At 43.2% G+C, this 21,116-nt stretch overlaps 1 protein-coding gene and 1 long non-coding RNA gene across 7 annotated transcripts in view; one reads left to right on the top strand and one right to left on the bottom strand.

Annotated features, from left to right (window-relative positions):
* The first annotated feature begins 8,444 nt into the window (after nt 1–8,444).
* Nucleotides 8,445–10,081, top strand: LOC113018622 (uncharacterized). Of its 2 annotated transcripts, none has more exons than XR_003271823.1 (3): nt 8,445–8,532; nt 8,916–9,015; nt 9,732–10,081. It is a non-coding gene; the product is annotated as an uncharacterized LOC113018622 (long non-coding RNA). The 2 variants fall into 2 exon arrangements; XR_003271822.1 differs by having other exon boundaries at nt 8,734–9,015.
* Nucleotides 10,082–13,807: 3,726 nt separating this feature from the next.
* dennd4c (DENN/MADD domain containing 4C) overlaps nt 13,808–21,116 on the bottom strand; it is a 38,859-nt gene continuing 31,550 nt past the window's right edge. For all 5 annotated transcript variants that reach the window (XM_026161735.1, XM_026161736.1, XM_026161737.1 and 2 more), the window contains 15 exons: nt 20,926–21,075; nt 20,666–20,785; nt 20,450–20,575; nt 19,203–20,293; nt 18,887–19,082; nt 18,682–18,779; nt 18,414–18,589; nt 18,144–18,302; nt 17,598–17,796; nt 17,398–17,508; nt 17,158–17,295; nt 16,492–16,609; nt 15,800–15,956; nt 15,608–15,672; nt 13,808–15,488 (listed from right to left, as the gene is read on the bottom strand). In XM_026161735.1, coding sequence (XP_026017520.1) covers nt 15,352–15,488; nt 15,608–15,672; nt 15,800–15,956; nt 16,492–16,609; nt 17,158–17,295; nt 17,398–17,508; nt 17,598–17,796; nt 18,144–18,302; nt 18,414–18,589; nt 18,682–18,779; nt 18,887–19,082; nt 19,203–20,293; nt 20,450–20,575; nt 20,666–20,785; nt 20,926–21,075 — 3,041 coding nt within the window. In that variant the 3' untranslated portion in view covers nt 13,808–15,351. The remainder of the gene's footprint in view (nt 15,489–15,607; nt 15,673–15,799; nt 15,957–16,491; nt 16,610–17,157; nt 17,296–17,397; nt 17,509–17,597; nt 17,797–18,143; nt 18,303–18,413; nt 18,590–18,681; nt 18,780–18,886; nt 19,083–19,202; nt 20,294–20,449; nt 20,576–20,665; nt 20,786–20,925; nt 21,076–21,116) is intronic.

Genomic DNA, 21,116 nt, shown 5'->3' with positions numbered 1-21,116 from the left:
TTTAAAACGTTAGTCAAAGTTCCAAGTTAAAACTCTTTTATTTGTTATCAAAGCCTTAAAATCCGTAGAAAAACAGTGATCAAAAACATTCCAAGCTTGAGCGGTCAGCAAAAGTCGACTTCCCCCATCACCCACTCATTCACAAAATTTCCCTCGGGCCGTGAACAGGTGATATAGCAATCACTATTACTGACACCACGTGACCCAAAGCTACGCCTATCCATAACATTCCGGCTCCTAATTATTACATTTTTACAGTAATAATTACACATCCAACAACACAACTCACAACACACACTTCATCATATCACAAACACCCAGTGAGACAACATAACATACTCAAAAAGTCCACCAAAGTTATTTTCTCATGTCTTCTCTTCTTTTCTTCTGTCTGCACATGGTCAGTCAGTCATAGGCCAGAGGTTACCAGCACTTAGCCTAAATATAGTCAGTCTGTGATATACATCTCATAACATTAAAGTCAATTCAAAGTTAGTTATGTCACACTGTGTCAAAAATGTCATAGTCATGGGTCAGAGGCCTCCTGAAGAAGGCATATCTTTGTGATGGGTCTGCACACATGGCTGGTTGGGGTCTTAATCCAGACCTGATGCACAAGCCCCTTTTCATCTGGTGCAGCTCCGGTGACTCTCCCAATGATCCAGGAACCGCGAGGTGCAGAATCATCCACTATAAGGACCACATCTCCGGGAACGAAGTTGCGTTTAATCCTTCCCCATTTCTGGCGCTCTAATTCTGTGACTGGGACTCTCTTTGCATATCCTCTAGATATAAGATCTGTCATGAAGGCAGTGTAGTCTTTGTGAAAGTCTTTATCTCTGATGAACCTTTTCTTCAAACCTAAGGCTCGTTGCTCAATTGCACAGTTGTCAGGCATTCTTATGTCTCGGTCTTTTAGTGGCAGGGCAATGCTGTAGTGCCAATCCCCCAAAGTCACCGTCTTGCTGGCCAATTCCAGGAACTTCAAGTCTTCCTTTGACAGCCCCATCTGTTCATCATTGCTGCTCTCAGGAAAATCCATCTTGAACTGCTGTTTCCATAGCTTGTCCAGTATGACAGCAGAAACTCTGTTGGCGGTAACTGTTGCCAAACATCCTGGCCTTCCACAGCATTCTCGATTAAGTGGCCCATTCACAGTCCAGCCGAGCACAGTCCTAATGGCAAAGGGTCCATCACCTACACTCCGGATGACCTCCAAAGGTTCTAGAGCTCTGGGAATATTCATGCCAATCAAAAGCTCAACATTGGCCTTAATTTCTGGCAAATGAACGTGCTTCAAATGTGGCCAGTCATCCAGGTCCTGTTGATTTGGGATGTTACCAGTATCTACAGGCATTTTATGCTGAGTGAAGAGGTTAGGCATATCACAGTACATGTCACTGTCCAATCCAGCAACTTCAAGTTCAGGTACAATGAAACTGTCCACCACTTTCTCCTGTCCCATGGTGCGCAGGAGAATCTTTGTCTTCCTCCCAGCAATATTCAGCTTGTCCATAAGACCCACTGTACAAAAGGATGCTGAATTCCCATGGTCCAGAAAGGCATACGTTTCCACTATTCTTTGACATCTCTTTGATTTTACTTTAACTGGCACAATGGCAAGCTTACAGTCCTGTTCACCGGCCCCAGTAAGACCACTAGTCTGGATCGTAACAGGAATGTTATCTGCCTCATTATTAGGTTTGACTTCATTCTTCTCTTTGTGGTGGATATGGAGTATACTTGCATGTCGGAGGCCACAGATTTTACATGAAAGGCGTTTTCTGCATTCTTTGCTTATGTGCCCAGTACACAAACAGTCAAAACAAATGCGGTTCTTTTTAAGAAAAGAAATCTTCTCATCATGAGGTTTCTTATCAAGCAGAGCACATGACTCCAGTGTGTGTCCGCCTTTGCAGAAAAAACAAGCCTTCACAGTGCTGTGACGATCTTGAGCCTCTATCTGATTCTGTCTCTCGACGTCAGAGACTGTTGTGGCGAAGCTACGTCCTTTAGCTTTTAGATGTGGAGAACATTTCCCTCCATTGCTGCCCTTGGCTGCTAGATGTGTTGCTGGAACGTCACATAGATTTCCAAAGATGGGATCTGTTACAATTTTAACTTGACGCTCAAGGAAGGAAACAATGTCAATGAATGCGGCTCTGCGATGTTGCCTCTCCTGAATGTCATATGCTACTGTTCGCCATTTGTCTTTTAACTTATATGGCAGTCTTCTAATCACAGCAAGCATATTGGCAGGTGTATTTAATTCAGAGAGATCATCAATCTCTTCCATTGCATTGCAGCATCCACGTAAGAACAAACAATATGCCTGAAGAGCTTTTCCATCTTCTGATCTAATCAGTGGCCATGAGTGAACTTTGTTCAAATAGGCAGATGCAATCACATGTCCATTCCCAAAGTGCTCATACAGCAGAGTCTTTGCCTTCACATATCCAGCACTTCCAGACATATGTTGGCAGCTTTTAACAATTTCATTGGGCTGCCCCTTGGTGTACTGTGCAAGATAATGCAGGCAGTCACCAGCATCGCCAGTCTTTGCTTCTATGACCTGTTCAAACGAGCGCATAAAGGCCTGAAAATGTAAAGGGTCACCATCAAAGGTTTGAATCTCCCTTTTGGGCAGTGAAGAAAGACCTTGCTGATGGACCAACATACAAGTTAATTCATTTTGTTTTTCCATAATGGACAACAGATTTTCATTGGCTACTGGAAAAGCAGCTTGTGGCTTAGGCAAAGGTGGAATTGATCCAAAAGCATCAGAAGGCCCCATAAGAGCTGGTGCAGGCCTTTCCCTTTTGATATTCTGTTGCACTGTTTTTACTTGAAGCTCTGCATTCCCAGTGATTGCATTTCCTTTTGTAAGCGTCTGAGGAACAAAAGTCTCTGCATCCGCATTAAGAATTTCAAGGCTGTTTCCCTTTGTTTTAAAATATGATTCCATTCCATTAGATTTCCGTGAAGCGACGCTCCGCATAGCGGATCCAGTTCTCAGCACGTTCACCTTTGCAACAGTTGCAGCTATATCTGCTTCAAGCTGAAGTTGTTCTTTCTTTCTCCTCAATTGTTCCTCTTGTTCTTCAAGAGAGTGTTTTTCTTTCAGCATATGTTGACGTGCGAGCAAGGCGGCCATTTCAGCTTCTGCCCTGAGACATGCAGATGAAGTAGATGATACTCTTGAGCTTGACCTACTGCCTTGATTTGACACACTGTCGGATGGCAACACGTCATCATTAACATCGTTCTGAGGATTAAGAGATAATTGTGGTTCTTTTCCAGTGTGCTCTCGAACCTCCACTTCTCCTCCCAGGGAAGTTTCCTGTGACTGTGCCTTGTCAGATGATGGCCTCCCTGAATGTTTATCAGTTTCAGAAAGCCATATGTTAACATCCTCCATAAACCCTTTATTGTATTTAGAGATGCTTGAGAACCATGTATTTTGTTTATCTTTCTCATCAAATGAAATTAGAGAAAGTAAAGATTCATGCAATGCACTGGAATCCTTAAACAGGTGTGTTAACTCATCAAACTGTTTTTTGACTTGTGAATGATTTTTATCATCTTTCATTAGCTCTTTAAGAGACATAATAACACCTTTCATTTTGTTTACATGCCTTTTCCGATCTGTTTGGATGGTTTCAATTTTGTTTGCAAGAGCTTTCTCAGTGAGGGAAGTTATTCTTTTATCCTTTTCAGTTTTTCCAACAACAGATGCAGCCTGTGATCCACTCATTTTAAGCATTCAACATAAGCAGCATGCCAAAATCCAAAACAAAGGCAACAGCAATTCCTTCAAACTCAGGTGAACGCCTGCAGAGCCACAGCACACACACACACCAAACCGAATAGCAAACGTAGCGGTGGGCGTGTCACAAAAACATCTTCGTATGGTCAGAATCCAAACTGCGTTCAAACAAACAATACGCAGCACAAAAACACAATTTACATACCACCGTCGTCTTCTCCTTATCCGTCAGACTAGCCGATTTTATGGGTGTAGTGGTGGCGGTGTGTGGGCTCGCGTCGGCGTTTATTCAGCGCTGATTGCGGGACGCTCCATTGCCGTCGCGCTTTTTGCTGACAAATATTGGCGACTTTCAAGCCTTTGAGTCGCCGAGCAGCTGAATAGGGGAATAATGTTGACGCGCCCGCTGTTTAAAACGTTAGTCAAAGTTCCAAGTTAAAACTCTTTTATTTGTTATCAAATCCTTAAAATCCGTAGAAAAACAGTGATCAAAAACATTCCAAGCTTGAGCGGTCAGCAAAAGTCGACTTCCCCCATCACCCACTCATTCACAAAATTTCCCTCGGGCCGTGAACAGGTGATATAGCAATCACTATTACAGACACCACGTGACCCAAAGCTACGCCTATCCATAACACCCATCACTCACTCACTGATGGATACAGCTTTTGAAAATCTAAGAAGAAGCTTCTGATAGGTTAGTAGAGTCCATGTGAGTAAACTGGTGGCACAGCTGTGGATGCATATAAGGCAAAACACAGAGCCTTCTTCTTTGACATGGGAACATCAAGAGATGTCAACCAAAACACCAGGAAAAGAACTGTGGAGCTCCATAAGTGTGGCTCAATTTTGAATACAATTTGGTGCCATTTGCAATTAAGAAATACAGATAGTTTCTCTCTTTACTCTTAAAGTTAACAAATATGTTTTTATATTGATCAATCTAAAAAAATAAACATTTAGTCTGATTTGATGTTACAATTAAAAAAGTGTTTGAGTTTTGATCTGAAGAGTACATAAATATCTGGTTTCAACTGTATATTTGATGATTGTCAGCACAAAGAGGGAGAGAGAGGAGCAGAGAGGGAGAGAGAGGAACAGAGGGAGAGAGAGAGGAGAATGAGGACAGAACAGAGATGAACAAGAGCAGGTGAGACACACATGTTAGTCAAATGGTTGTTTACCAAAAGTATCACGGTATCATAGGTACTCACGTATCTCGTACCTAGTGTTTCTTTTTAGGTTTGCTATTTTTCAAATTCTATATTTATTAAGTTATGCAGGCTTGTTTGCACAACAAGGCTAAATAATTATATAAACTTTTCTAAATCTAAATATTGTACTTTGGTAGAATTAAAAAACAAGTGTAGTGCAGGTCTATGATGATTTTAGTGCTACTATCATCTAGTTCTGATTCTGGTTTTGTCTTTGTTAAATCCTCAGTAGTCCTGATTTTGAACTGTTGTAGTCCTGTTTTAACTCTGGATCAGTTCTGGGTCTGGTTGAATTGGGGTTTAGTCCTCATGTCTTGATACAGGCCCGACTTTGTTCTGCCTTGCTGCTTAATTAAAAAACTAGTTTAAGGTGTCCTGGATATGTGATATATATTTTTCCCTATATGAAGTCATTCTTTTTTTGAACAAAACTCAAAACAGAGCCTATTAATCTTTCAGTCATTTCTAACCCCCCCCCCCCCCCCCCCCCAAAAAAATAAAAAAAATCCCACATGCATACTACCCTTTAGGGCTAAGCCCCGGGTGTTTCAAATGTCTGGCTCCGCCTCTGCTCCTCGGGCTCTCAGTCTTTAATCACACTTGCGAACTTGTCAAAGGGGGTTGGGTTATTATAAAATCAGGAGCGTTCATTGTTTGGGATAAAGAAAGTTTTTATGTGATCCTTGACTCATCTGTGATTTGTTTTCTTTCTGCAGGGTTTGAAGCCGTAATGGATGGAGACGGTGAAGGAGCCGCTCGGGCACAGCTGTGTGTCCTGCAGCTGCGCTCCTTTCACCTGCATCTCTACTACGACCAGACTGACGGGCTGGTTGCCATGCTGTACAGAGGGACACAGAGGCTTGCTGTCGTATTCTTCAGAAGAGTCCTGACGGCGGTCATCCAGAATGGGGATCGCAAGCATAGCAGTGTGTGACCGAGACCGTCAGAGCCTGAGCTTACATGGAGAAACCAGCCGCCTTACCTCAATATGACATGGGCAGTTGGAGTTTGTATCTTTGTAGACCTATTTGTATTTTTTATCCCATAAATAAATGAATATTATAAAAACACACATCAGTTATCTTTCATTTTATTAATCCATGCACCAATTTTTGTTCTAGAACCTGAAGAAGTCGCCAATAGGCTAATAAAATGTAATAAAATGTAATAAAATGTTCTTTGTCATCTTTTCCAGCTTTAATGCGCATCTGCGCCAAAAGTAGGCGATTAAAAAACGTCAAAAATATGAAAGTTTACTTCTAATATAAATTTGGGAAAAACTAATGGATGTTAATGTGTAGTTCTCAGAATAATTAACCCTCTAGTGCAGAGCACTATTAAACCCATGTTCACGGTATAGTTTTTTAAAATTAAATACAAAGCACCAAAGATCAACAATTATTTGTGAATTGTGGACAAAGCTTCAGAGAAAGTGGCTTCTTTCTGAAGGGGGCTGGGCAGCCAGTCTCTCTCTCTCTGTCTGTGTGTGTGTGTCTGAAGAAGCAAAAGTCTAAGGTTTTTTGGGGAATGGCAAGAAGCAAACAAGTGTGCAGGCAGAGTTTTTTCGCATTTGTTTTCCCCTCTTTCGTCAAAACCTGTGGGTTTGTAGGCAACCTGTGGGTTTGTAACCACAGGTTTTCAGTGTTCAGGGTTGCCTACAAACCCACAGGTTGCCTACAAACCCACAGGTTGCCTACAAACCCACAGGTTTTGACGAAAGAGGGGAAAACAAATGCGAAAAAACTCTGCCTGCACACTTGTTTGCTTCTTGCCATTTTTTGGGGAATGGCAAGAAGCAAACAAAACCAAACCACAACCTGTGGTTTGGTTTTGTTTGCTTCTTGCCTTTTATCCAAACTCCTCAGACTTTTGCTTCTTCAGACACACACACACAGACAGAGAGAGAGAGACTGGCTGCCCAGCCCCCTTCAGAAAGAAGCCACTTTCTCTGAAGCTTTGTCCACAATTCACAAATAATTGTTGATCTTTGGTGCTTTGTATTTAATTTTAAAAAACTATACCGTGAACATGGGTTTAATAGTGCTCTGCACTAGAGGGTTAATTATTCTGAGAACTACACATTAACATCCATTAGTTTTTCCCAAATTTATATTAGAAGTAAACTTTCATATTTTTGACGTGTTTTTTAATCGCCTACTTTTGGCGCAGATGCGCATTAAAGCTGGAAAAGATGACAAAGAACATTTTATTACATTTTATTACATTTTATTAGCCTATTGGCGACTTCTTCAGGTTCTAGAACAAAAATTGGTGCATGGATTAATAAAATGAAAGATAACTGATGTGTTTTTATAATATTCATTTATTTATGGGATTAAAAATACAAATAGGCCTACAAAGATACAAACTCCAACTGCCCATGTCATATTGAGGTAAGGCGGCTGGTTTCTCCATGTAAGCTCAGGCTCTGACGATCTCGGTCACACACTGCTATGCTTGCGATCCCCATTCTGGATGACCGCCGTCAGGACTCTTCTGAAGAATACGACAGCAAGCCTCTGTGTCCCTCTGTACAGCATGGCAACCAGCCCGTCAGTCTGGTCGTAGTAGAGATGCAGGTGAAAGGAGCGCAGCTGCAGGACACACAGCTGTGCCCGAGCGGCTCCTTCACCGTCTCCATCCATTACGGCTTCAAACCCTGCAGAAAGAAAACAAATCACAGATGAGTCAAGGATCACATAAAAACTTTCTTCATCCCAAACAATGAACGCTCCTGATTTTATAATAACCCAACCCCCTTTGACAAGTTCACAAGTGTGATTAAAGACTGAGAGCCCGAGGAGTAACGTTTGTCCTAGTCCCAGTCTAATGATCAGTTCTCTCTGTTGAACTAACAACACTGAAAAAAATTCAAAGAAAACTTCCCACCTTCAAAAGCGCACACGGCAGCTGACTCAGTGAAACAAATAAACGTTAAAGGGAACTTGGGAAAGCTAAAAGGGCTCAAGTTTGCCAAAAGTGGGAACAATGAACTTAAGTCGCTTACCTTTATTAACAATGCTGAAGATAATGATCCTTTTCTTATTTTCTTCTGTTTCAGCCTTTAGAAGCGGGGCCAAAGTTTGTCTTCTTGCCCTTCTTCCTTGTCAACGTATAAACGGCATAATATTCTGATATGAGTCGTCGGTAAGTTATCGCACTTAGTGCACAATTGTGCATCGTAAGAAAGGGGATGAGTATGTGAGATCTGTCAGTGTCTCTCCCCTTAGAGAGAGACGAGTCTTGCACACTCTCTTACTTACCTCTTAGCTCTCAGACCCCTCTTACTGTGCAATGTGGGGATGTATTACTGGGCTTAAACCCGGGTTGTTTTTTCAGAAGCCCGGGGTCTTTGGGAGTGTAGGATGCCCGACTGACAACTGTATAAGACAAAAACTACACACAATATTCAAAGCACATAGCGCACAGTCCTTAATTCCCCCTAATTTTGGTATGATCCGAGCTCAGGCACTTGGCGACTGAGCATTAGGCGTGTGAGCGAGGGCGAAGAAGTGCAGCCGGGCAGACAGAGGAGAGCTTGATTTTGACCAGGTACCAAAGCAAATCATTCGTACTGTACAAATAATGTAAATATGACGGTGTATCACAGAAGATATCAAACTGATCACTTGACCCATATTACGTTAATTGCTCTTCGAGTGAATCAACAAATGGCGAAATGAAAAACCGAACAACAACAACGCTGTTTCTTTAGAGTCTTGGCTTACATGTGTGTTTATTTCATATTTTCAGTTGTTAAAATAACATCTACCTGAGAAAAGGGGAGAAGAGAGAGCAAAGATCGAACAATGCGTGCAAGGAGTTTCCCCTCGCTCATATGCGGAAGTGCTGTGCTCAGTCGCCTAGTGCCTGAGACTGCGGTCAAGTCGTTCCAGTAGTCATATTAGAATATTATGCCGTTTATACGTTGACAGGGAAGAAGGACAAGAAGACAATCTTTGGTCCCGCTTCTAAAAGCTGAAACAGAAGAAAATAAGAAAAGGATCATTATCTTCATCTGCATTATTAATAAAGGTAAGCGACTTTGTTTCGACTCATTGTTTCTACTTTTGCTGTTTTTTCCCTCTAAGTTCCTTTCAATGTTTAGTCGTTGCAGTGAATCTCTGTGCGCTTTACTTTTACTTATTTACTTACTCTATACTTGTCTTAATGTCTTGTCTTATTTTTATCCTTATTTATCTTGTTCCTTCCCCTAACTTGGCATTTGTGTATGGACAGCAAAGGAAGAATTTCATTGCACAGAGAAATGCCATTTCTTCTACAGGACAATAAACACTTTGAATCTTGAATCTTGAATCTTTAAGGCAGTTGACTCACAGCATGTAGACTCACAGTTTCAACATTGGTTTTCAAAGCTTGTTCATAATGATTGTGTTAACAGATTTTTCCAAATTTCAAAAAAAAAAATCATCTTTAAAAGAATCAGCTCAATACCAGTAAAGACTGGATTTTAGTTTCAAAATGTATATAAAGTTTGAAACTCAAATCTTACGAAACCTGGTTCCTTCCAGCGCATTCCTTGACGGGCTGCGAGGCCAGCTCCTTTGAACTCCGGCTAGCTGCTCTCACAAGCAAACATTCGCACATAAAAGCCTTGGATAACCCGATAACCGGTGCAGATTTATAAAGACTGTTATTGTTGTGAATCAGCAGCTATCAAACAGAGCTCTAAGTTACAGCGTTTAACGAGTAGTTGCTGCAGCTGACTCATTTGTTCTTCCTTCTGACAGACTTGAAGCTGAAATGGATGGACACGGTGAAGTTGCCACTCCGCTGTATGTCCTGCGTGTTGGTTAGTCGTTTCGTTACCACCTCGTCTACGACGAGACTGATGGACTGGCTGTGATACTTTATGGTGACAGAGAGAAGCTTGCTGCGATATTCCTGCAGAGGATGGTGACGGAGTTCTTCAGGAACTGGATTCACAGGCCTGAGTGACCAAGACCATCAGTGACCTGTGTTCGCACAGCCTCCACGCAGAGCTGGGAACCGGCATCCAGCAGTGCCTTCACAGATTAAACATTGTTGATGTTGTTTAAAGTTCGATAATGAGTTCATTAAAATAAATAATTAAAGGTTACCTTTCTTTGTTATTATTCCACACATTGATTTTTAACCTGCACAGAGTCCTTCAACAGAGCTCTTAGATTTTCAAAAGCTGTATCCATCAGTGAGTGAGTGATGGGGAAGCCAGATTTGAATGACCAAAATAACCAAATTTGATAATAAAATAATATTGATATGTGATACAACAAAACTAATATTATCTGCCAATAAGTTGGTTTAGTGTAGTTTTGCGGCCCTGTTGTAGCGCGGCCGTTTCTGTTTAATTCCAGCGTTGCAGAGAGAGGTGCTCGTTATCTCCACCAAAGCGCCTCCGGTCCTGGGGTAAGCCGTTAGAACTGCTTTTATTAGCATTCACAGCTACAAGAGGCTAAGGTTACATTTATCCTTTGTTTTAGGGTTTGATTGCTGCCTTCACCTCTCCGTGGCAAATCGCCTAACCTTAATTGGAGAATCAAGACGCCTGCCTATAGTCGGTTTGAGGGCTCCTGCTCGGTGGAGCTGCTCTCTTGTCTTGTCTCGTCTTTTTGGTGTCATCTTTTATTTTTGTGGAATTGTTTTTATTAAGTGGGCTAACCTTTTTCTGGTGCGCCTGGTTTTATTATATTCTGGATTGTTGCTTGTACCCACGCCTCGGTGATCGGGCTGGAGCGATCCTCTGCCCGCGTGTCGTGCTGGGAACTTGAAACCGCCTCAGTTGCCGATCTCAGCCTGTGCGGAGCCAGACTGGCTTGTGATCAAGGCCTGAACTATTGCCACCAGCACGAGTTGTAGTTTGATTTGTGGGATGTAAGCCTTCCAGTTTGGTGTGCATGTGTGATTTCTTTTATTAAAGCTATTAAAGATTGTCTTGTCTCGTCTTTTTGGTGTCATCTTTTATTTTTGTGGAATTGTTTTTATTAAGTGGGCTAACCTTTTTCTGGTGCGCCTGGTTTTATTATATTCTGGATTGTTGCTTGTACCCACGCCTCGGTGATCGGGCTGGAGCGATCCTCTGCCCGCGTGTCGTGCTGGGAACAGAGCGTTCTCACTCCCCAGGCGTAACATGTCGACCTTTTTTTCACGTCCCGCGGCGTTCCTGAGGAACGCGAAAGGAGACCTTCAGCGTTCTTATGGTACGCGGTGGGTTATGGCTGGAATCCAGTGCAATGACGCTCCCGCGGTAATAGACGTTCCAGCCCTGTATTCCAGCCCTAAACCTAACCGTATCCCTAGCCCTAACCATAACCTTATTCCAGACCGTAACCAGGACTTTAATGATGTTAAATAGCGTGTTTCTAAGCGATTTGAAGAAAAAGAGCGAACATGTGTAGGTTCAGTCCAGACGGTTCTCATATTTCCTCTTTTTCCGAGGTCGTCATTTAGGAACGTGGTGGGTAGCCGAAAACGTAATATGGTGACGATTTGTCACCTAGCGTAAAATGTTACGCTTTGGGAGTGAGAACGGGTTGGCTGGGAACTTGAAACCGCCTCAGTTGCCGATCTCAGCCTGTGGGGAGCCAGACTGGCTTGTGATCAAGGCCTGAACTATTGCCACTAGCACGAGTTGTAGTTTGATTTGTGGGATGTAAGCCTTCCAGTTTGGTGTGCATGTGTGATTTCTTTTATTAAAGCTATTAAAGATTGTCTTGTCTCGTCTTTTTGGTGTCATCTTTTATTTTTGTGGAATTGTTTTTATTAAGTGGGCTAACCTTTTTCTGGTGCGCCTGGTTTTATTATATTCTGGATTGTTGCTTGTACCCACGCCTCGGTGATCGGCAGTGGCGTCGTTAGGCCTATTTTAGGGGTGCTGAAGCCTCCCTAAAATATTCTTAAGCCCCCCTAAATAATTTGGTGTTTTGTTTTTTTTAGTTGTTTTTTTTTAACTTATTCGGGTTTTTTTAACAGAACTTTCAGACAAATTCAATATAAAGATGCAGGAATATGAGTTTAAAGAAATAATAATATAAACCTGTCGCTATTCACATAAATATGATCATAACTCGGTTGGTCCCTTTCGCTTTACACTGTCAGTGCTTCGTTATCCAATCCGATAATTTTATATTTTTGATAAAGAAAAAACAGACAACAGACTGAATGAATAAAAAAAGGCTTCTTCATTGCACATTTTCCACCAATCACAAGCCTCTCCTTTCACTCTAGACTTTTGACCAATCACCGATCAGGATGAATTGCACTACTGTACTGTGCATCCCCCCACCTTTTAGAAGTGAGCGGTGTGTCTGTGGCAAGCTTGTGAGGGGTGTGTCTGTGCGCAAGTTTTAGAAGTGAGGGCTGTGTCATCACACAAAATTCGCCGAGCCAAGAAGCAGCAAACTACGCTTCACATTTGATCAATGTCGTCATGAATTCCCTCTGACTTTTGCTGTTTTGCTTCCACCACGATAAAAATCACACTTCCTGCACAGCTCTCTCTCTCTCTGTGTACTTCAAGAACAGTTTCCCGTCTCAAATCTGTTTTCTGCATTATTCATTCGCTTATTACCCACCAGTCTACCATTGTTTACAGCGCTGTCTTTTTCTTTTTTTCACTTAAATGACCTCGGACAAGAAAGCCTCATTTCTGCTGTTCAATACTGAAGAAATTTAAACTTCTTTAAATTATGCAAAATTGCAGAATATTGCAGAATATTTTTAAGGTTATCTGCTCTAAAAAGCCAGACCAGGAAAATCTCCTTCATGTTTTTCTGTGTTTTATTCTCAGTTACTTTAAAACAAAGGGATCTGCTGTGATGTTCACAATTCTGATGAAGTCAGTACTGATAAATTATCAGAATTATAATATTTCTGACTGTCTGAGGCTAAGTTGAATCGAATCAGGACTTTGAGAACCGGAATCGAATGGATTATAGAAATCAGTGATGATACCCAGCCCTAGTGAGCAGCCTACGCCAGACAGAAGTGGATCTATATCTCAGATCGTTTGTAACGAGCCACGGAAAGCAGCTGTAGCCACTGAAAAGACTAGAAATGAGCGTAATACATTAGATGTCATAGCGCGCGGCTAACATTTACCACAAAGAAAAACGCGTTATTCAGCGTCGTGTAATTTCCGCTAAATCCAGACTCTGTAACTTAACGTAAACACAGAAGACTTTTGACCAATCACCGATCAGGATGAATTGCACTACTGTACTGTGCATCCCCTCGAGTGACACCCCTGGTCTAGAGTGAAAATGAGTGCAAGAAAACTTGTGTATGTGTGTTTTGTTATTTATTGGCTTTTAGAAAAAAAGATCTAACACACACATACCTTCAAGTGTTTGTATTTAAAAAAGTCAGTTTTTTCTAAAAAAATTCAGGTTATTCTGAATTTCCCATAGGTGTGAATGTGAGTATGAATGGTTGTCTGTCTCTGTGTGAGCTCAAAAGGCTCGAAAGACTGCCGATCATCATCCAGGGGATACCTCTGATAGGATAAGCTCGAGCCCCACACAACTCTAAAACTGGCTGGGTGGATGGATCTTTTGGGAGAAATGGGATTTCCTGGCAGTGGATGACAGGAAGTTTACATCTTTTTCCATGAAAACAGAAATGAAGAGAAATGAGCAACAGCAGTGTTACAAAGGCAGATTTTGAAATAAATTGACATGAGTATAACTTTTTTCCCACTAAGATCACATCTACTTCCATGAAAACAGAAATGAGCTACAGCAGTGTTACAAAGGCAGATGTTTAAATCTGGCAATAAATACAAACTCTTCTTAACACAAAGACAAAAAAAGGACAAATTTCACTTTCAATCAGTTCACAAACTCATTTATTGCAGCGCACTTATGTGTAGACATTCATTTCCTTTCCACAGGACGGTAAGAGAACCTTTAAAAAACTTTTCTGTACATCCTCCAAGAGGAGATTTACTAAGTCAACACCGGCTGGACTCCCCTAACACGGATTCAAGGGGAAAACGGGGGCAGCTAGTTATAAAAACTCGAAGTTAGCACAGCAGCTGCAATCCAAATGTCAACAATACAAAAATAAATAATTGAGATTTTTTTCTGGATGAAAAATGGTGTAAATTGTTAATATTCTGATGTGGGTTAAGAGCAGGTTCTAATCTATGCAGTGCAAATGGAATATTTTACAACACATTTTCTCATCTGTACAAGTACAGCGCCACACTCACACTCAAGTCAACACACAGGTCCATCTTTACCCGACAATTCATCGCAGCACTTTGTTTTCCCGCCTGTTTCACTGTTTTTAGTGGAATGTCAAATATCAAAGGCCTTCTGTCCTGACACAGTTTCAGCACTCATCAAGAGCCCTCTGCACTTTTATGTAAACCATAAAAGAGATCCTGTCTGAACCGTCGTGGTTCACTCTGTGCTAGAGTAGAGAATGAGAGACACAGCTCTGAGTTATGATCAGAATAAGACATGTTAGCTGAACAAACACAGTATGTTACTGTTAAAAATGCAGCTTTAAAAAGGCCGACTGAAGCCAGCACACCTCTGCTGTCTGTGTTCCTCTGATGTTTTTAATCAGTGGTGTGGCACCTTCATGCTTCAGATTGATGTCTTTGTTTTTCATGATCTCTACTTTCCAAACAGTTGCTGTCACATGTGTTATCACAGAGATCAATACTCCTGCTTTGAGCACAGGGCATCTGGAATGTTATGAATCTATTTTAGTGATTGATAATTAGTGATTGTCCAAAGCCTCAGTCCTCTCCCATTTAAATGTGATGCTCCAACACAAAGCTGCACAGAGCCCCAGTGTGAGCCTGTACATGTGAACATTCATTAAGACTCTGATCACAACAATCAGGGTTGTTGACAAAAATGCAACCTCGACTGAGATTTCCTTAAACTGTACAAAAAGGTCAGGTGAACTTGATTTACTTACTCTTCTTCAGAAAGTGCACAAAGTTAGAGTCAGAGTCTGTACACGGTCTCACACAGAGCTGATACGAGTATAGCTACGACAGATTTAAGGAGGCAAAAGGCTACGAGCAAAGCTGCTGACATGCACACACACAGATATTCTGTACAGTGATCAATCGCTTTATACAGCTTCTGTAAGGAAAAGCAACTCAACTAGTCTGAAGAGATTCAATACAGCTTTCCAGGAAGTTTACAACAACAGTTCCACTTTTAGGCAGCTGCTTGGAAAACCTCTTTAAAGCAAAGCAAAGAAACATGAAACGGCCAACGTCATCTTCCAAGGCAAACGGAGGAAGCAGTACCATGTTCGTCCAGCTGGAGATGTCCGAAAGTCTCCCTGTTCCCCAAAGTTGAAGCAGGAACAGTAAGAGTTTGTGTCTCTGCTGCTGAGAGGATCAGTTCAGACGAAAGGCGCTCCAAAACATTTAAGGCACCACTGGACGCTGGGAGTGGGCGGGCGATCGATGCAGTGCAGAGACTTGCGCTGCTCCGCGCTCAGCTGGTTGTATGCGCTGTGGTACTCTCTGTCGAAGGCCTCTGCATGATGACGACACAGATATGAGTTAGGAACGTTTCACGTCATCGCTTTTCATCACCTTCAAACTCTTACAGCACACTAGAGGTCACAGCTGACATCACTAGTTAATCTCACTCACCTACGTCGATGTTCTCCCGTCCCAAAGCCACCAGTGACAGAAACAGTATTTCTCTATAGACGCTCCTGGGAGACATTCACACACACGAGGCATCAGACACTTTTCTAATGCACTGCAGCAAAAATCATAACTAAGAGCTTAAAGGAAGACTAAATATGAAACAGTGAGTATAGATGAAGGAGGAGAACTGACCTCTGCCGTTTGAGCCCTTCTGGACGCCGTTTGATCTCTCGGATCAGCAGGTTGATCGGCCCGTAGACGTCGTTGGTCTGGATGTTGCGAACAATGGTGTTGAGGAGAGTGCGGCTCTCCTGGTGGTCTGTTGGCCCCAGAGTTCCCCTCTTCTCCACTGGGAGCACAAACACCAAAGCATCAGAGAGTCTGCTCAAATATTCTTTTAGCAAAGAGCCTCCACTCTGATCTGTTCTGCTCAGCAGTGACACTTTAACAAAAATACCCCTCAATCTCCTAATACATGCACCGAAGGTATCAATTATAAAATCCCTTTTTGTCTCATTGCCAAGTTATTGCATTCACAAGATTTTCAGAAAATTTCATTTCAAGGTCACTGAGGTTCAAACTTGAGATGTTTAGTAGATACACGTATATTTCTACGTCCTTTCGCTCTTTTACGTTCCGTTCACAAAACCATATCTGACTGGTTTTGGGGGGTTTGGAAATCAGTACATACCTTCTTTCTTAGTGTGAACTAAAATGTGTTTGCTTGAGGTTTAAAGGCCCAACTCCGGTGCCCCCCAGTGGTGATTATGCAGTATAGTGCATCCTAATAATTTGAAAGCTCACAATTCAATCTGCAAATACAGGTTCTACACTTGACACTGTACTGATGGACAATGACTGATAATGTCTGTCTTCACACTTACAAAAGGTCCTCCAGAGCAGGTAAAGTGGTTCTCCGGGTTCTTGGTGCAGGTTGATATTGTCCCACAGGAGCTGTACGTACACCTGCTTACTGTCCTGTGGCAGTGACGTCAGAGGCAGCTGCAAGAATAAACCATGACATTATAGCACAGCTTACACGGTGCTCGCTAATTACAGGACATCCTCTGTAAAGGAATGAGTTTGCTGTGTTGGGTCTAGATGACTTCTTATAGGTGGTGTGCACATCACTGCTGGCTTCAGTCTATTACAGTCACAGCATTTCATCTTTTATGTGTGGGTCAGTTTCATATAAACATTCCTCACAGCTTCATTTGGACGTAGTCCTCTACTGTATGCCCACCTGATGGATGATGTCACAGTTTTCTTACAACAACAAAGAATATAAAGATGAGAGCGATCGAGGAGATTTTTTTTTAATCTTTAAAAACAGTAAAAAAGCAGCACACCACAGAGCAAGAATACTTTTTACCAGCTATTGTGAAATAGCTAAAATATTCCACGACCCAATGTTCTGAAACTAATCTACACTCTGGTCTAAAAGTTCCTAGTTCCTGGTACAAGTTCCTGTGGACAATAGTGCATACCTTGAGATTGGAAAGCATAGAAGAAGAAGAGAAAACTGCATTTAACCAGACATTATGTCTAACCTGCACTCCGTTGTTGCAGTGTTCAGAAGTGAGGATGAGACCGGGCAGGTGAGAGGGCAGGTCCAGGCGGCGGAAATACCACACCAGGTTCCAGAAAATGATTGGGTGCTGGCTGAGGAACTTGTGGGTGTAGATCACCTGGACAGATAAACCACAAAGTGTAACTCAAAGGATCTTGAATCTGCTGGCTGACACTTGCTATACACATCAAACCATGAGAGAATGTCTTTATATTTATACCTGATCTCCCTCATTCTCCAGCAAGGTTTCCAGCTCCTTGCGCAGTACCAAGGGGCTGAGGTACGGCACAGACACTGGTTTGGGATTTGGCCGCTTTGTCCCCATGCCGTCCTGTAAACACACAGAATTCCACTCATTGACTCCATGAGGGTAAAAGTACTACTGTCAGTGAAGGCTTGGAACAGAAAGGAGGCACTGACTTGCACTTCCTGCAAACTGCAGGGAAGGCTGGTGGTGGAAACACCATGTCCAGGTCTCTGAGAATAGTCCAGGCTTTGCAGAGGTCCTCCAACACTGTTGCTACGTGTCAAAGATGTCCCGGTGCCTTTCTGCTGCTTACATGCTGCCTGGTGCTCCAGGAGACCCAGGGGATCTGACTGTACCGGCCCTGGAATCAAACTGGAAACAACCATTCACTTATTTATATAGCACCAAAACATTAGCATTATATAGAACTTTATATTATAAGGTAAAGACCTTACAATAATGCAATGATCCACAACAACAATTATTATTTTTGTTATTAAAGTTTATTCCAATAACTTTTTGTTCTCAGTCACCAAGTAAAAGGCACCAAGATCATATTAGAAGATCTATGCTGCCATCTAGTGGTAGTTTCTACCACTAGATGGCATTTACTATGAAAACACTAGTAAGGCGGTGCTGAAGATTTAAACAAACATGCAAATGCATCTCCTCGTGCATGCAACCTGAGGTGCATTCAGGGTACTCAGATGAAGTTGTACCTCTTCTGTGCTCCTGGAGTATTTTCAGCGGTCTCCCTCGGTTCATCTTCAGTGAAAGTGATAAGGTCTGGTGTCTTAATGTCAGCCGCGCTGCTAGCTGTGGGGTGGGTGCTTGTGCTGTGGATGCTGTCCCCTGAGGCACTGGGATTCACATAAAACCTTAAAGAGAAAATAAAAGAACAGGGATATTTAAATTTGAGTTGCCACAAAGAATATGTTCGTGTGTTACAACACAGGAAAAATAAAAAATCTCATCTGACAGTTTCCTACCCTGTCATCGTGCGCAGGTCGTGAAACTCGATGTGCAATAAGGGAAGAAAGACCGTCTGACAGAAAGGACAGTTGGTATTGAGGTTGGAATCATCAGCTGTCCAGCCTGCCATGATCTCCTCGTCGTACACCAGCGCTTCACAGGAGCGACACTGGGAGCAACTGGACATCAGCACCTGTAAGTGGGATAACGCGTCAAACCCTGCTGTATTTTAAACATCAGCAGTGAGAGTGCAGCGCAAACAGACTCTGTTCATGCATGTCCTACCTCCAGTGCACAGTTCTGGAAAATACTCGAGGAGGAGGCGTGATGCGAGGAGCTTTGCTCAGAGTCAGGACCTCTGCCCGGGCGCCCTGGAATCAGATCTGCAGGCCGACATGAAAACAATATTGAAAGCTGGCATCACTGGCCTAAGAAGTACTTCACTGCCCCTCCCTTGCTTCTTCATTTACATCAGAGAGTCAGTGCTTACGTGTCTGTGTGGTCCCTCGGCCCGTGTCACTGCTGCCGCTGCTGCTGCCGCCCAGGCTGGTGCAGCTCTGGTTCAGACCATTAGCCACCAAACCTGGGATGCCTTTTCTCTCAGGACTGTCATCCAAGTCATGTGCAGCCAGCATATTTTCATCCAGACGAGCTGGGAAGCCACCGCCACCAGCCTGAGCTTCATCCTGTAGAGAAAAGTTACCTTAAATCTTCCCTTTTATGCAGAACAGGCTGACACACCTGTTCCATCAGATCAGATGTTAAACTGCTTAAAATGTCTGGAATGACCTTTTAATGACCCTCACCTCATCATCTGAATCGGCGTAAGCGGATGCCACTGCCCCCCACACTTTGCTGGCCACGTTTGCTGCCTGCTTCATGCTTGACTTGAGCACATCGATTTTAGGTCCTGTTAAGAACGTGTCCATCTTGATACCTGAAATGGTGTTAAAGACCGAGCCCAGCGACCCCCCCTGAGAGGACTTGACCAGTGCGGTCAGTGAGGACGATCGCTGGCCCGGGCTCGCTGTAGAGCTCGCAGGCGTCTTTGTCTTTACTGCAAAAGTCTTGGAGCGGGTTACAGTGCTGGGGCTGCGTTTGGGGGTGTTGCTCGGTGAGCCAGTTGGGGTTTTCACAGGAGGCACTGGGAGGCTGGACCTCCGCTCCAGAGTCTGTTTGGGCTGAGGTGCATCCGTGGAGTCTACCTGCGGCTGCTGGAGCTCCATGCTGGAGGATTTGGTACCCAGCGGGGTTTTCAAGCTCATGTACAGCTCGATCTCCTCAGCCAGGTTACGGGACACCACAGCAGGCACGGAGCGTGGCGGTTCCTGACTGTTGACAGAGGCCGACTCTTCGCTCTCTGACACCAGACGTGACAGTGGGTCAGCTCCCACTTCCACGTCGGCCCTCTCCAAAATGGGTCCTCGCACTCCAGAATCATCTTCATTAGTTTCAGTGTTTTTTCTTACTTGTTTCTCCCTATTTACTTCGGTAACCTTCAGGTCTTTGTCGTCTGTCTTTCTTTCTTCTGCGGTTTCTGGGTCCTCTTCTTCTGGAAGCTTTTTAAGCCTCAAACCCTGATTTTCCTCAGGCTCTTCCTCCAAGTCTTTAAAAAGTGGTTTGGGCATAATATTAGGGGGTGGGCTTTGACCTCCTGAGAGGACTCCAGCTAGGATACGAGCATCAGCGCCCATTCGGCTGGCCATGTGGTCCATGCCTGCCTCAGAGAGCATTCCAGCACGAGTTTCAGCGCTGAAGCTGCAGCTGCGTTCAGAGAAGGATTTCTGCCGCTGATGCTGAGACTGGTGAGCTACGGCCGGGGACGGCAGCGAGGGATCGTCATCGGTAAGTGACACGTTATCGTTCTTGCTGTGTCTCCTGAACAGCTTCCCTTTACCTACACACAGATACAGTTATTGTAGTGCAACAATTACATTTATGTAGCTTAATTGAAACAGGAACAAATAATCTTTACAAATTCAAAGGTGATGCCAATTTCACAGAATTTCCAACAAAACCTTTTAAAATATTTGAGCTAAATGTACTTTCTTACCCGTTTCTCCGTCAAAGCTTCCCGTGGACAGCCTAACAATACTGTGGACATGCGGCAACCCATCGACAGGACTGTGGGGCTCTCCCACTGCTACTGCACTGTCCACTGAGCCAGCTATGTCCCCTCCTGGTTAAAAAGAAACAAAAATAAAAGTAGTGGTTTGTGGTGCATACAACAAATACTGGAGGTGAAGGCCTGAGGCTGGGCCTTTCTTACCATTATGCTGTGCTTTGGTATCGTTTCTCTCATCAGCCGGCGGAAGTGCAGCGTGCAACGGTTCAGCCAACTCCTGGTGCAGCTCATCCTTGGAGCCATATCCTTGATCACACTGTCTCTCTGGAGAGCACAGAATTTAAAAAAACCACAAACACAGCTGTAATCACAAATGTACGCTTTTAAGAAAGCTTTTGTTTTTGTTCCTCAGAGACTCAGCTGAACCTTGTGTTACAGAGAACCGATGCTTTGGGAATCAGTACCTGCGCTGCAGTGGTTATCTGCTACGTCTTCCATGTCATGGCTGGGGGCAAATACACTGTTCTCTTCACCGTTGACCTCGCTCGAGCTGTCTGCACTTCCATGACTCAAACAGTCGGCATCAGTGACTGCTGAGGCAGCTACTGGAGCACCTAAAGAAGGACGCAGGAAGAAACATGAGTAGATTGTATCT

Source organism: Astatotilapia calliptera, chromosome 3 (assembly GCF_900246225.1).
Source record: "Astatotilapia calliptera chromosome 3, fAstCal1.2, whole genome shotgun sequence".
Classification (NCBI taxonomy): Eukaryota; Metazoa; Chordata; class Actinopteri; order Cichliformes; family Cichlidae; genus Astatotilapia; species Astatotilapia calliptera.
The sequence above is the reverse complement of the archived record's forward strand: the minus strand, read 5'-3'. Positions and strand labels throughout refer to the sequence as shown.